The sequence below is a fragment of the Hemiscyllium ocellatum genome, chromosome 50, assembly GCF_020745735.1.
Source record: "Hemiscyllium ocellatum isolate sHemOce1 chromosome 50, sHemOce1.pat.X.cur, whole genome shotgun sequence".
NCBI lineage: Eukaryota > Metazoa > Chordata > Chondrichthyes > Orectolobiformes > Hemiscylliidae > Hemiscyllium > Hemiscyllium ocellatum.
In genome coordinates, this window is record NC_083450.1 from 5,386,984 (window position 1) to 5,402,315 (window position 15,332).

At 50.8% G+C, this 15,332-nt stretch overlaps 1 protein-coding gene across 1 annotated transcript in view; it reads right to left on the reverse strand.

Annotated features, from left to right (window-relative positions):
* LOC132805531 (putative PIP5K1A and PSMD4-like protein) overlaps positions 1 to 15,332 on the reverse strand; it is a 78,573-nt gene that overhangs the window by 25,887 nt on the left and 37,354 nt on the right. Inside the window, exons 8-15 of the mRNA XM_060820642.1 lie at positions 14,027 to 14,250; positions 13,049 to 13,132; positions 12,402 to 12,450; positions 11,751 to 11,835; positions 6,989 to 7,141; positions 3,241 to 3,388; positions 1,759 to 1,836; positions 1,122 to 1,259 (exon numbers count right to left, since the gene is read on the reverse strand). Coding sequence (XP_060676625.1) covers positions 1,122 to 1,259; positions 1,759 to 1,836; positions 3,241 to 3,388; positions 6,989 to 7,141; positions 11,751 to 11,835; positions 12,402 to 12,450; positions 13,049 to 13,132; positions 14,027 to 14,250 — 959 coding nt within the window. The remainder of the gene's footprint in view (positions 1 to 1,121; positions 1,260 to 1,758; positions 1,837 to 3,240; positions 3,389 to 6,988; positions 7,142 to 11,750; positions 11,836 to 12,401; positions 12,451 to 13,048; positions 13,133 to 14,026; positions 14,251 to 15,332) is intronic.

The window sequence follows — 15,332 nt, forward strand, 5'->3', positions numbered from 1 at the left end:
GGGCAAAAGAAAATGTCACACATCTAAAGGGGTTTCCCCAACCAGGACCCTCCAGTCTGACTCTCCACAGCTCCAGGCAAATCCGTGCTGCTTCTGCTCCACAGCCTGCACCCCACCTCCGCTCCCTCCGCCCCCCACCCCCCAGCTCCCATCACCCTCTCCTTCCTGCTCCTCTCTCCCTTGCATCTCCTGCTTTCCCATCCCTGTGTGTGTGTGTGTGCGCGCGTGCGTGGGGTGGGGGTGGGGGGGGGGGGGGGGGGGGGGGGGAGAGAGAAGGGGAGGATTCCCACATCCCCAGAGCCTTAAAAGCTGCGTCTGCCTGCTGCTTGTAAAAGGGCGATCAAATCCTGCCACACAGCGGGAATCGAACCACGACCCGCAGAACGTGACGAGAGTCTCTGCATTCGTAGGCCTCGCACTGTGACCACCTTCTGCTGACCAGCCTTTAAGGTTGACGGGGGGTGGCGGGGTTCAGCATCTCAGTCACTGATGGAGAACACGGGAGCTCAGACTGGGCACTGGGGGGGGGAAAGGAGGACTCCTGGTCATGGAATGGAGCACTGATGAAGGAGTGGGGGGGGTGTCTTGTTTGGGGTGGAAGGGCCAGGCGTTACTGGCTGTCGAGTCAGTGGTGGCCTCGTCGCTGGGGGAAGTGGGGGGGGTCGGGTTTGACCAGCATTTGGAGAAGAGGAGAGGAGTGCCTTTTAAGAAAAATACCTCTCTGCACAAGCCCAAATCGACCAGGATTTGAACTGGCGAGTAGCCCCCGTGAATGAGCGAGGGGTGGGGGTGAAATATTACAGGGAGATTGGGCATGGTTGTACAAGCAAGGCAGCAATGTTAGTTCGCAGGACACACCGAATTTACCAGCAGACAGCCAGAGGGGGAGAAACAGTTCAGCAATTGGGGAAGGGGCTCAGGTCGATGGGACAAGGGGAAGCCCGCCCCGTCTCTCCCCTGGTGGGGGGCTTGCGAAGCTCTATTGGGCTACTTGTGGCCCCAGAGAAGCCCTCCACCTCACCCGGACATGGGCCGGAGGGGGGGCTCCAGCGGGCGAACCATAACAGAGGGGCTTCCCCCTCCTCCCCGTGACACCCCCTCCCCAACCCGCCCTGCCTCACCCGAGCATGGTACTTACAAAGCAAATTTCAGTTTCTAGCACTGCATCGTGGCACCGGGTGCCCTCGTCTGCTTTTGACCCACTGCACAGCTCTGAAGGGAGACTCCCCGGCACAGGCTCCGAAACAATTGGAGGGATACTGATCGGGGTGGGTCGGGGGGGGTGGGGGGGGGGGGGGGGGAACAGGGGAGTGAGAAGGAAGAAGAAAAGGACAGGCATTAACCTCCTTCACGCTCAGTCAGCACAACCCTCTGAGCTCTTCCTTACAAGACAAAAGCCTTTGAAAGGGGAAAAGCGACCTCGGAGAGTCGCAGCTGGACTCAAAACGTTAGCTTGCTCCCTCTCCGTGGACGCTGCCTGACCTGCTGTGCTCTCCCAGCTTTCCCCGTCGTCAGTGCAGACTCTGGCAGCAGCCCCTTGTGCTTACTTGCCCCACATTCCTAAAAAGGTCACGGCTAACCCGAACGCAGCCTCAACTCCACTTTCCCGCTTGCTCCTCTCAGACCCACGCCCTTGTCTGCCGAACCTCGATCTAACTCGGCCCCTCGTCACATTCAACAGCCGCGCCTTCACTGCTGCCCGGGCGAAAAGAATTCTCCGGGCAGGTCCCTGCGAGTGACCCCCGCCCGAACTCTCACCTTTCCACACTGCTGGCTATCTGCGTGGGGGGTTGAGGATCAGTTTGGTAGGCCGCTTGCACGTCCAAAGCCAAGGCCCTGCAAGAAGATCACGCCGAACGTCAGGACGCTCAGAATGGCAATGCACAAAGTTGCTCTGAAATAAACCCCATTCAGGGACCTGAACAGAGCAAGCTGCCTTTCACGAGGCAAAAGAAAACATTGTAAAGGGTTGCACAGGATTGGTAGCAAAGGAATGCTCACCTGAGGGCACTGTAGCAGAGATGCCGAGCGGATGACCTAAACAATTGGGGAGGGGCGGGGGGAATTTCAGGGCTTAGGGCCCAAAACCGCTGAAGGCATGGCAGGCAATGGAGGAGAGTTCGGGGAGGGGTGCAGGGCAGAAATATCAGAGTGGTTTAGGCACTGCAAAAGTTGATGGCGACCGGGAGGGGGGTGTAAGGGCTAAAGGAGGTGACAGAGATCGGGAGGGGGGTGACAGAGAGTGGGAGGGGGTGACAGAGAGTGGGAGGGGGTGACAGAGAGTGGGAGGGGGTGACAGAGAGTGGGAGGGGGTGACAGAGATCGGGAGGGGGTGACAGAGATCGGGAGGGGGTGACAGAGATCGGGAGGGGGTGACAGAGATCGGGAGGGGGTGACAGAGATCGGGAGGGGGTGACAGAGATCGGGAGGGGGTGACAGAGATCGGGAGGGGGTGACAGAGATCGGGAGGGGGTGACAGAGATCGGGAGGGGGTGACAGAGATCGGGAGGGGGTGACAGAGATCGGGAGGGGGTGACAGAGATCGGGAGGGGGTGTAGGGGCTAAAAGGAGGTGACAGATAGGGAGGGAGTATAGGGAGCTGGAGAAGGTGACAGAGGTAGGGTGGTAATGCAGGGGCAATGATGGGATGGGGGGAGAAGATGTGATTTGAGGTAGTCAGCGAGACCTCGAAAGGTTGTTGAAGGTTACACTGACTCATTGGAGGGAGTTGAACACCAAGTTGGAAAGTTGGGAATCCTTTTAAAAAGGAGTGAGGTTAAACCAAACTAGGAACCAAATGATGCGCTCAGGGAATGACTCGGTGGGGGAGGTGTGGCTGACACGTGAAGCCATTCGTGTTGATGCAGGATGAGAAGGTGGCAGGGGTCTGGAATGCAGTGCCTGGGAGGGTAGTAGAGGCAGGACACCTCACCACCTTTATAACAAAGGTGGACAACAATCACGGCGATGGGCCAAGTGCTGGGAATTGTGTATAGTTAGAATACTATATCAGTTCAGACTCCATGAGCTGAAGGGCCTGTTCTGCACTGTATAGTATGAGAGACTTTCCAACAGCAAGGAAGTCAATACAGGATTAACCGCAGCATTAAAAACAAATACTTCAAATGAAAAGTCTGAGAGAGGTGGCAACTAACTGGATAGCTTTCACAAAAGGCTGGCACAACAAATATGATGGGCTGAACAGCCTCCTCTTGCACAGCGAGACTTAACACGACTAACCTGGAGACTGGAGAGTTCGCTCCTGTGCTGTCCAATCCTCCGGGCTCCGCCAGAGACGAATTGGACAAGGTGGTTGCTGCTGAAAGGCTGGTAGCCTCGTCTAACGGTGGGGTCCTGGGGAGGATGTCAGGGCGCCCCTGATACACTCCTGCCAGAAGGGACAAAAACAAACAAAACAAAACTGCGGTCAGCACTTGATCAGTGTGTTCCGGACACAAGCCAAAATGACACCGGCCACAGGTTACGCCAGACCCAGAGAGAGAGACAGACAGACACAGAGACACACAGAGAGAGAGAGAGAGACACACAGAGAGAGAGAGAGAGACACACAGAGAGAGAGAGAGAGACACAGAGAGAGAGAGAGAGAGACACACAGAGAGAGAGAGAGACACACAGAGAGAGAGACACACAGAGAGAGAGACACACAGAGAGAGAGACACACAGAGAGAGAGACACACAGAGAGAGAGACACACACAGAGAGAGAGACACACAGAGAGAGAGACACACAGAGAGAGAGACACACACAGAGAGAGAGACACACACAGAGAGAGAGACACACACAGAGAGAGAGACACACACAGAGAGAGAGACACACACAGAGAGAGAGACACACACAGAGAGAGAGACACACACAGAGAGAGAGACACACAGAGAGAGACACACACAGAGAGAGACACACAGAGAGAGAGAGAGACACACACACAGAGAGAGACAGCTGTGGCAGAGAGGGTAACACGCTCAGATGTGTGCCTGCAAAACTCAGCCTGGCATGTTCCAAGGGAGCCCTGTGCTGCCTCTGCAATCCTGTAGCCTCCGTCAGGAGGAAGAGATGCGTCCTCAAGTCACAAGGTTTACATCAGAACCTGCATCATTTTTAAAGTGGTGTGGGTCTGGTGGAAGCATCATAGCACCGAGGATCAAGAATATACAGTTTGCATATTTTTAAGCAACTGCAAGTGTTGTGGCAAGGAGGGGCCTTGGAGTTCACGTCGACAATTCTTTTAAGTTTGCGACCCAGAGTGGTTAAGGAGGCTTGCAGAATGCTTGCCTTCACTGCCTGGATATTTGGGTATCAGAGTTGGGACGTCACGTTGAGGCTGTACAGGAGGTTGCTGAGGCCTCTTCTAGAGTATGGCGTCCTGTTACAGGAAGGAGATTATTAAACTGGAAAGGGCTCAGAGGAGATTCACCAGGACGGTGCTGGGAATGGAGGGCTTGAGTTATGCTTCCAGAGGTTGAGGTGACCTTATATAGAGGTTTATAAAATCATGAGATAAGGTGAATGGCAGATGTCCTTCCCCAAGGCTGGGGGGATTTCAAGACTAAGGGCAATATTTTTAAGGTTAGAGAAGATGCTTTTAAAAAGACAAGAGGGGCAGTTTTTCTTTTAAAAAACAGATAGCTCTTGTGTGAAATGAACCTCCAGAGGAAGTGGAGGATGCGGTTATAAAGACATTTGGCTAAGTACATGAACAGGAAACATTTGGAGGGATATAGGCCAGGAACAGGCAGGTGGGACTAATTTAGATTGGAATTATGGCAGGCATGGGCTGGATGGGCTGAAGGGCGTGTTTCCATGCAGTATGACTCGATAAGTTTGACCCATTCGGCCCTCCAATCCTGCGCCACCATTCAGCTGAGATCATGGTCGATCCAGCTGGAGTCTGAACTCCATTATCTCTCTGTCCCCTGTAGCCCTCAATTATCCATCGATAAACCAAAAACCAAAAATAATTCCATGCCCCAGCCTCCACCACCCCCAACGGAAGAGAACTCTACAGGCTAGCAACCCTCAGGGGAAATAAAAACACTCCTCACCTGCTCCCCACCTTAAAGGGTCTTACTTTGAAACTGTGCCTCCTCATTACAGTCTCTCCGACAAAGGGAGAGCGCCCTCTCACTACCCACTGCCAGGGCCCTCCCAGAATTCTGATACATTCTTTGCGACTCCAATACATAATGGCCCCACTGGGTGTTCTTTCTTCAGGACGACCCTGCACCCAGCCATGTGCCACCATTACCCTGCTGTGTGCAATCCGAGTGGCACGCTTTGTACATTACAACGAAGACTGCAGCCAATTGCTCCGAGACCCAATGTGCTTTGGGATGCCTGGAGTTTGTGAAGGATGCCATCCAAATGAAATCTTTCTGAACAATACAAAGGCGGCCGCTCTCTGTGGCGAGCTCGCAACCAATCAGCACCTTTCACTGATGCAGTATAAAGGTCCCTTTGAAATCTTGTACTCTCATCTATCCTGATCCATGCGAGGTATAAAGTTTTGACACGTTTCGTGTTCTGCGAGATTCAAACCTACTTTTTATTTGGAATACAGCTCGATCCACAAGGAACACTAGGAGTGTACCTTCAGGAAGGAATTAAAATAAGAATTAAATTACAATGGTCTGGAATTAAAAGCCCATCCGCAATGACAGGCAGGTTTCTTGTTGAGCTTGCTCAGGACAACATTCCCGACACAAGGGACTTACAACCCCAATGCTGCCAACTGTGCCACTCTCGCTTAGAGTGAAGGGACTTGCAAGTGATGTCTAAAATCAGTGAGGTGGACAAATGGGAGCCTCAGGTCACCTGCCTCAGGGTGGCACACTGGCTCAGTGGTTAGCACCACTGCCTCACAGCAGCAGGGACCCAGATTTAATTCTAGCCTCGGACTGCTGACTGTGGAGTTTGCACATTCTCCCTGTGTCTGTGTGGGTTTCTTCTGGATGCTCCGGTTTCCTCCCACAGTCCGAAGATGTGCAGGTTAGGTTGGATTGGCCATGCTGAATTGTTCATTGTGCCCAGGGATGTGCAGGTTAGGTTGGATTGGCCATGCTAAATTGCACCCTAGTGCCCAGGGATGTGCAGGTTAGGGTGGACTGGCCATGCTAAATTGCCCCAGTGTCCACAAATGTGCACTCTGGCTGGGGGGAAGGGGGTAACTGTGGGAGATACAGGGTTACAGTGACAGGTCTGGGTGGGATGCTCTTCGGTGGGTCAGCGTGAACCCGATGGGCCGAATGGCCAGCTTCCACACACTGTGGGTGTCTATCATTCTGCCCGATCTATATGGAGCAGCTCTACAGCAGATTTCCCAACTGGCCGACTGGAAGGCCGGAATGTGAAGCCAGCATCACGGAGGCATGGTCAACGAAAAGGTTGGCACCAAAGCATGCAATGTGATGGCGGGCTGAGCAACCGTAGTCTTGGAATGAAGAGGGGGACCCTAAGTGAGGGCGAGAGCAAGAGAAAGAGCAAACCAATGAGGTTTAGGGATGGAATTGCAGAACATATGGTCTTCACACTGGAGAAGGCATTCATGAAAGGTGGGGGGCAGATGGAAATCAGGAAAAGATATTGTCCTGGACAAGAGCACCGAATCATCCAGAATTCCGAGGAAGGCTCACCGGACCAGAAACATAACTCTGATTTCTCTCCCTAGGTGTCTGTGTTCTACGACACTTCTTTTTCCTGTTCACTTTGCCAAAACGCAATACCTCGCATTCATCCAAATTAAAACGCCAGAGATTAAATTTAACTGCAGAGATCACAGAGCACATAAAATGTACTGAATACAACAAATGCTGGAGACCACAGCAGGTCAGGCCAGATCCATGGAGAGAATGAGCAAGTTAATGTCAAGTCTAGACAACTCTTCACCCAGCATTCCCTCCCCCACCCTCCAATGTGTGTGGGGTCCAACTTGGCGCCAGTGCCAAACGCCTAACCTTCACCCTCCCCGCCATTACCTTGTTCAATGACCGCTTCAGTGATCTCCCTGTCAACCATCTGCACTTTCGCCGCCTCCGTCAGGGTTGGGTGTGGTTGGCCAGCCCCTCCCGCTGGTGCCCGGCGTGTGGACGCCATGCCAATTCGGCTCTTCTTCGACGGGGATGGTTTGACTGCGGGAAGTTCAACAAGAAAGCGGTGAGGAGCGCAATTCGGTCTCTGCTTACAAAAGAAAGGTTCAGCCTGGTCGCAGTTGGGCACGTTAACCTCACTGTCACCAGGGTCCTGGCACTGAACGGCAATACCGTGTCAGGGAAATCAGGTCCCTTTAAGGGCAAGCCAAAAACTGCAACAGTTAACTGCAAGCAGGGGATGCTCATTGGAGCCTGTACTTAAAACATATTATTTTTTTGAGGGGCCTCTTTGCAGCACAGTGGTAGAGTCCCTACCTCTGAGTCAGGAAGCATGGGTTCAAGCCCCACCTGCTCCAGAGGTACATCGTAACCCTTCTGAACTGGCTGACCAACAAGAAAAAGAGTGGGATTATATTGCTGACAGCCTGTCTCTCTCTTGTGCCAATGCTGTCAGAGTGGACTTAGCACCGAGCACGTGGTGTCCACCAGTACCCAGGAGGTCTTGAAAGAGGTGGGCAGCTCAGGGGCTGGGAGCGTGTTAATTCCCACAGCCCACCCTGGTATACTGGTTAGTAAAGTTAGATCACATTGGATTCAGGAAGAGCTTGCCAGTTGGATATAAGACGGTAGGGAACAGCAGCTAGTAGAGGAGGGTTGTTTCTCAGACTGGAGGCTTGTGAGCAGCGGCGTTCTGCAAGCACCAGTGCTCGGCCGTCTGTTTTTGTCGTACTTGGATGACGACGGAGGTGATCTGGTTGGTAAGTTCACAGGCAACGTGAAAATTGGTGGAATTATGAAGGAGGTTGACAAAGGATATAAACTGACATAGGTCAGTGGAAAGTTGGCCGGAGAAATGGTGTACGGTGTTTAATCCTGACAAGTTGAGGTGATGCCGTGTGGGAGGTCACAATGCGAGAGGGGAAAGTATTTGCAGCACCGATATACAGACAGAGAGAGACAGAGAGAGAGAGAGAGAGAGAGACAGAGAGAGAGAGAGAGAGAGGGAGAGAGAGAGAGAGAGAGAGAGCGAGAGAGAGAGAGAGGGAGGGAGAGAGAGAGAGCACTTGTGGTCTCCGAGAGTGGCTGCACAATTAGATTAGGGCAGCAAGATAAGGTGGGCCATCATTTCAGACAGCGCCCTCCGTGGGCTCCGTTTCCCCATGTGCTTGGGCACCAGGAACAGCCAGACACTAACCCCCACCCCCACCCCAGTACAGCTGCTGCCTCACATTCAGAACACCAATGAGGGTGGCATCACTGCAGCTATTTGCCTTGGGGTCGTCAGGACAATAGGCAAGGATTCCAAACTTCAAACAGTCACAATTTACACCACAGGAAGGAATTTAATAAACAAAAAAAGGTTTGTTTGGCTCAGCAAAGGCTTTGCTATGGAGGAAACACCCCGCTAACTGAGCAGCAGCACTGGCTTGAACAGGTCCCTGCACACAAACCTTTCAGGGAATGAGCTCCCTGATCCCGGAAATCTGGAATTTTTACATGTCCCTGACAAAGGCAACGTGCCTCTCTCTTCAGAAATATTCCAGGAGCGGTTTTAAACACTGCAACTGTTTAAACATTTTGCAAAACTCGCGTAGCGTCACCTACTTGTTCTACCTCATCTTCTTTCCTACTCTTCTCAAACATGGTGTTGTTCTGCGCTAACTGCCTTGACCCTTCACCTAGGTTTCTCAACAAAAAAAAACACACAAAAATGCAAAATGACAAATCTTCTTAGTTGTTTACCAGAACCTTATCTACACGAGAGAAATAGGTGCTTCTCCTGAGACTCCCCGTTAATTAAACTCAATCTGGACAAGGCCAGTGTTATGAAAGATTACAGGGAACAGGAGATAAAGCAGGAAAGAACACTCTCCCCACCACCATGCAGTTCACAGCATTATCTTAAAGCATGAAGCAGGGTTCAAAGGAAGTAGGCAGTTTAACAAAGGACTCAACCTTTATCCAGTTGCCATTATCTTCCACTTGCATCATTACAACCTCAGGCGTTTCCCATTTAAAATGAACGTGAGCGTGGGTGGAATTTCAGCAACACTCTGTGCTTGTGCACTACCTCTAAGTTAAAGATGCCCTGTAGCGTTTCATGGAATCAAAACTGGACAGCTAAGGGATATTAGGGAGAGGACAAGCAAGCTTGCTCGAGGTTTAGAGAAGGAATTCCAAAGCTCTGCACATCAGGCAGCTAAAGGTAGAACTACAGGGATCAGGGGGAGCAAGAGGCTGGAACTGAAGGAGCGCAGAGATCTCAGTGAGAGATGGGGGGGCTGCTCGAGGGGACAGAAATGGGGAGGGTGTGCAGGGGTTAGTCAGTTCCCAGGAAGGCAAATAGATTTGTGGATAAGAGCAGGGGGTTGCAGTATCTAAAAACCATGGCTTTCATTATCCCGGCGTCAGTGAAATTTCTGCTTGCCCAGTGCTAAGGCAACATACCCTTGGCCAAGAGAGGCAGTGGCAAGGTGGAGCAGAATGCCATCTGTGCGTGCATAGACCGTAATGCTGCTTTTTTCTGGAGGAGGGACAATTAATTATGTTTTGGGAGGTGGGGAAGAGGGATGGTGGTGCAAGGCTCTCTCGTTAACTGGCCTCACACAATCACAGAAATATTTACACACTATCAGGCCGCTCAACCCATCAATGCTTTTATGACGGACCTGTGTGTCTGGCCAAGTGGATCCCACAGGGGAGTAAGTGTGGAAAGAGGCCTGGATCGGGCAGTATGGTGGATTGAGTCAGTTTCTCCTGTGGTAAGTTTAGCATACCCCAATCCTGTGTGTGTCCATCCAGCCTTTTCCCTTCAGTGCATTCACCTTTGGTGCTGGCTTTGGCCACTCCCAGTGGGAACAGATTCCACATTCTCCATGCTCTCCAACTGACTACCTGAATTCCCAGTTGGATTGATTAGCGATCATCTCATGGACCCCCTTAGCTCTGGTCTCACTCTCAAGCACGGTGGCTCAGTGGTTAGCGCTTAATCAGGCCGTCCCCACTCCCTTCCAACACTCTCTTTTCTAGTGAAAAGAACCATAATCCATTCAGCTGGCGCTGTGGCTCAGTGATTAGCACTGCTACCTCTCAGCACCAGGGTACCAGGTTCGATTCCAGCCTTGGGCGACAGCGTGTGGAGTTTGCACATTCTCCCCGTGTCTGCGTGGATCTCCTCCCACAGTCCAAAGATATGCAGGTGAATTGGTCATACTAAACTGCCCATAGTGTTAGGTGCATTAGTCAGAGGGAAAATCGGTCTGGGTGGACAAAGGTAAAAATCACACAACACCAGGTTATAGTCCAACAGGTTTAATTGGAAGCACACTAGCTTTCGGAGCGCCGCTCCTTCATCAGGTGATTGTGAAGGATCAGGTGAAGGAGCAGCGCACCGAAAGCTAGTGTGCTTCCAATTAAACTTGTTCGACTATAACCTGGTGTTGTGTGATTTTTAACTTTGGACACCCCAGTCCAACACCGGCACCTCCAAGTGGGTTACTCTTCGGAGGGTCGGTGTGGACTGGTCGGGCCAAAGGGCCTGTTTCCACACTATAGGGAATCGAATCTAAACAAAAGCCCTTTGGAGAGCACAGGTCTACCTCGCTGTGACGATTTAGGAGGTTATTTTATTCTGTTTTTGAAGAGAAGTTGCAAGACAGGTTTATGAGCAGTCTACCAAGGTTACTCGAGTAAGCAGTTTGAGTGACCTTGGGGTTGTCATCTATACAAGTCACTCTGCTTCAATACGCGTTTCATTTACACTAATTCCCTCTATCACAATTGGCAAATGAGGGTACACGGTTTATAAAGCACGGAAGTTATAAAAGGGAGTATTGGTTACAATGCGGTTCTGGCTCCAATGGTCTAAATAGTGCTACTATTATACAATTTTCTCATAAGATGGGATTGCATGAGGATAGAACTACTGTGTTTTAGCAGGACTGACTGTAACTGGAACAAAAGAAGCAGCCTGGATGGGTGTGGCCAGCTCTCTCAGCACAGGCTTTCTAACTTTTCTCTTCAGTTTCTAGGTTTAGCTTTTGTGGGCTTGAAGCGGAAGCTATTTTTACCTCTGTTGATTACAGACGAAAGCTGGAGGGTTCTCTTCCTAGGCTGCTGAATGGCACACTAGACAAAACCAGAGTTTTTGAATTCGCTTTTGCCAAACGGGTGTGTTTATGAATGCTGCTATATTGGAACAGTTAATTAATAACAGTTATTGTATCAATTATGCTGTCAAGTTTTCCAATAGAGTTAAGCTGTTCTAAATGCCTCTTTCTTTGGTTGTATTTTAACTATAGTGTTTAAATAAATTGCGCTTTGCTTAACGTCGACTGTATTGCAGATCACATTGTACCTGGAACACGGTACTTTTCATTTGCCGTAAAAATTAGTAGTAGTTCGGGTCTAGCCTACTTAAAATATTAAGTGGGTCAGGTCTGGACTGGTCTGATCCGGTCCATAACACGTCCCACCAAATGTCACCTCACACCCTCCCAGCGCAGATCCTCCAGTGGCAGGATGATAGAATTACACTGCAATTACATTTCTCAGTACGGACCGAGGGGTATATAAATGAGAAGACGTGTCAACAGGAAGCATGGAGGCTCAACGGCTTATTGGATTAAAACTGAAAATGGGTATTTACGTGGTATCTTCTTGAAGACTACGCCGCACATGAAACGCTGAAATCGTTCAGCATAAAAACCCGGCCTGTGCACGGATACTGTGTCCTGAAACAAAGTGAGAGACAGATTACCTGCAGGAAGAGACACAGACAACAATGTATGATCAAACACCCATTGTAGCCAAAAGCCCTTCCTCTTCCAAGGCTGGACTATATCCCTCACCGTCAAAAATGCATGTCCGCCCTGCAGCTTTGATGGGAGTAGTGCTGGAGGGTCAGCAACCAGTGGCTGAAGAATTTGGCAAGAGAATGAGGGTAATCTTTCCGAGATTAAGCAATCTAAAACGCACTCTGGAAAGGCGAGCAAAACCAGATCCAGATCAAACAGGAACTTCCACAAAGGAAATCAGACAGGGAACGAGCCTGGAGGTTGGACTAACTCAACAGCTCTACTAAAGGGCTAGCACAGACACGAGGAGTCAAATCGCCACCCTCCCCTCTCGACACAGCAGTCTAGACTTTGCTTCATTCAGCGAACACTCAATGGAGCACCACATTGCTGAGAATCACCACATTTCAAATTCATGCTGAAGTCAATTCCATGACAGAGCTGTCAGAGGCACCAGTGCAGCCTCTGCTTTGAGAGAGACAGGACCAGTCCTTCCTACTCACCCCATCATGTACAAGTGCCTTCCAAGAGTGTTCCAGCTTCTTTATAAATCTAAAACAGTGGGGGGAAGACAACGTTACAGCGGAACAGAACACACGGACAAGGGTTTTCAACACGGCACATCGGGAGTCAACTACTGCATCACGACTCCTTTTAACACCAAATCCAGCTCTCACTGCAATCTACACCACACCCCAGTCCAGTAAAGGGGCTGCAACGGAGCATCAAACAAAACTGAACAAGGTGATACATCAGGATATATCAGGGGAGATGACAAAAACCTGCATGGGGTGGACAAAGAGAGATTGGGACAGGGAGAGGTGACAGAGATAGGGAAGGGGTGTAGGGGCTGGGGTGACAGTGATAAGGTAGGGCTGTAGTTAGAGGTTGTGACAGAGATAGGGAGGGGGTGTAAGGGCTGGAGGACGTACAGAGATGGGGGGGCTTGGGGCTGGAGGAAGTGACAGAGATAGGGAGGGAGTGTAGTGGCTGCTGAAGGTTACAGAGATAGGGAGGGGGCGAGGGCCATGGAGCCATTTGAACACGACAATGAGAATTTGAAATCCGAGGAGGTATTAGAGCAGGAGCCAAAAGTGATGAATGCTGGAAATTGTGCAGAGCCAGGACAGAAGCTTATAAAGCTACTTACCTGTATGATTGTAAGATGTCTATGATGCCAATGTACAACATCAGACGTTCGCCTTTGGAGTTCCGAGCTGGGATTCCCCCCATCCTGAAACAAAACAAACAGCATCATCCTTCTGATTTCAAATAACAAGTTAGTCTGCTGCCAAGCCCTGTGCTGGACCCCATGAAGCATTACTACCTTTTAAATACTCAGGATGCAATACTGCCTTCAATTCCGGTGTCCCTGCTATAGGAAAGGCGTGGTTTGACTTGGAAGGGTGCAGAAAACATTTACAAAGATGATGCCAGAATTGGAGGACTTGAGCTTTTGGGGGAAGCTGAATAGGCTGGGGCTATTTTCCATGGAGTGGCGGAGGCTGGGGTGGGGGTTGACCCTTTATAAAATCATGAGGGTCATGGATAGGGTGAATAGCCAAGGTCCCCCCCGCCACCCGCCAAGAGTAAGGTACCCAAAAGTAGAGGGCATAGGTTTATGGTGAGGGGAAATTTTTAAAAGGCATCTAAGTGGGAAACTTTTTTCTATAGAGGGTGGTGCATGTATGGAATGAGGTGCCAGGGGAAGTGGTGGAGGCTGGTACAATTACAGCACTGAAAAGGCAACTGGATGGGTACGTGAATAAGAAGGGTTTAGAGGGGGATGGGCCAAATGGGACTTGATCAGCGAGGACTCTGATTTAACACAGAAAACTTGGCAACCAGTAGGTGCGCAGGAAGCACCCCCACACAAATGAAGAAGAGGACTTCCTGTGACATCATCCATCCCCAGCCTGTACCAACATGGCGGTCACGGCATCTCCCAGATCATCTGTGAGTGGAGATTCCCCCGCGACAGCGAGGCTAAGGCCAGCACTAGGGATCTTCCGACTCGGGTGAAGTGAGCGAGTCTAATACCCTGAGCTCAATCCTACCCCCTGCCTTCTGTCCAAATTCAAGCACGCGCATGCGCTCAAAACCCATGGGGCATGAGATGCAAGCTCACAGTTCATCCGTCTCGCCGGTTCCCCCCAGCCTCGATTCGCCCTGGATGGCCTCCACTGCCGTTGAGTACAGCGCCCGCTGGCCAGCCGGTCTCCGGGCATCCGACGGGCCGATGCCATCTGTGCCACCCTGGGGCCCCTCAGCCCCACGCTCCCGGCTGGCGATATCCATGTTGTGGATCCCGACCAGCAAGCTGTAGTCCATGATTTTGAAGCTCTGAAGCACCTACGTTGGGAATACAGCAGTGAGAGAGACAGCCACAGACAGAGAGAGAGAGAGAGAGAGAGAGAGAGAGAGAGACAGCCACAGACAGAGAGAGAGAGAGACAGCCACAGACAGAGAGAGACACGGAACAGATTCACCAGATCGGACTGTCAAAACGATAAATATGCCGGAGACGACAGGGGTAAAAGCAAGACCAAAGTCACCCAATGCAAACCACACACCCATCCCAACTTGGAAATAATGTTACCATTCCTTCAATGTTGCTGAGTCAAAATCCCATATCGTAATAAAGACACGAGGGGCAATTGTTTTGCACAGAAAGTGGTTTGAATGAACTTCCAGAGGATGTGGTGGATGCAGGTACAGTTGCAACATTTGAACAAATCCATGAATAGGAAAGATTGGGAAGGATATGGACCAGGAGTAGGCAGGTGGGATCAGTTTAATTTGTGACTGCGTTTGGCATGGACTGGTTGGACTGAAGGGTCCGTTTCTGTGCTGTATGACTCTCCCTCTGTAATAGCACTGTGGGTGCCCCTACATGGAATGGACTGCAGCGGTTCAAGGCAGCAGCTTACTGCCAGGGGTGGGCAATGAACATCAGGAACACCTATGTCCCATGTCAAGACGGAGGGTCAACACTCCAAGTCAATGGCTCAACTGAGGAGTCAGAAGGAAGTTTTGCGATCAAGAGAATCTTGTTTTTTTTCCCACCTTCTGACCACTTGGCAGGTTACTGAAGGACAGGGCAGGGGAGGCAATGGACATCCACTGTGATCTTACTGAACAGCTGAGCAAGTGCTTATCTTATTCCCGACACTTTCTCCACAACAAGCAGAAACACGGGATACAACAAGGACTGGAGTCGAGGAGGGCTCCTTTTCAATTTACTTCATTGCTTGCAAATCAGCACCAAAATAGAAAAAAGCAATGTCCACTGTGCAGCACGAAGTCACGGCGACAGGAAGGTAAGCGCGTCCAATTCCCGATCGGAGCTCAGTCCATTGGAACAGAATCATGGAATACCCACCATGTGAAAGCAGGCCATTTACCCATCGAACCCACACCAACCCACCAAAGGA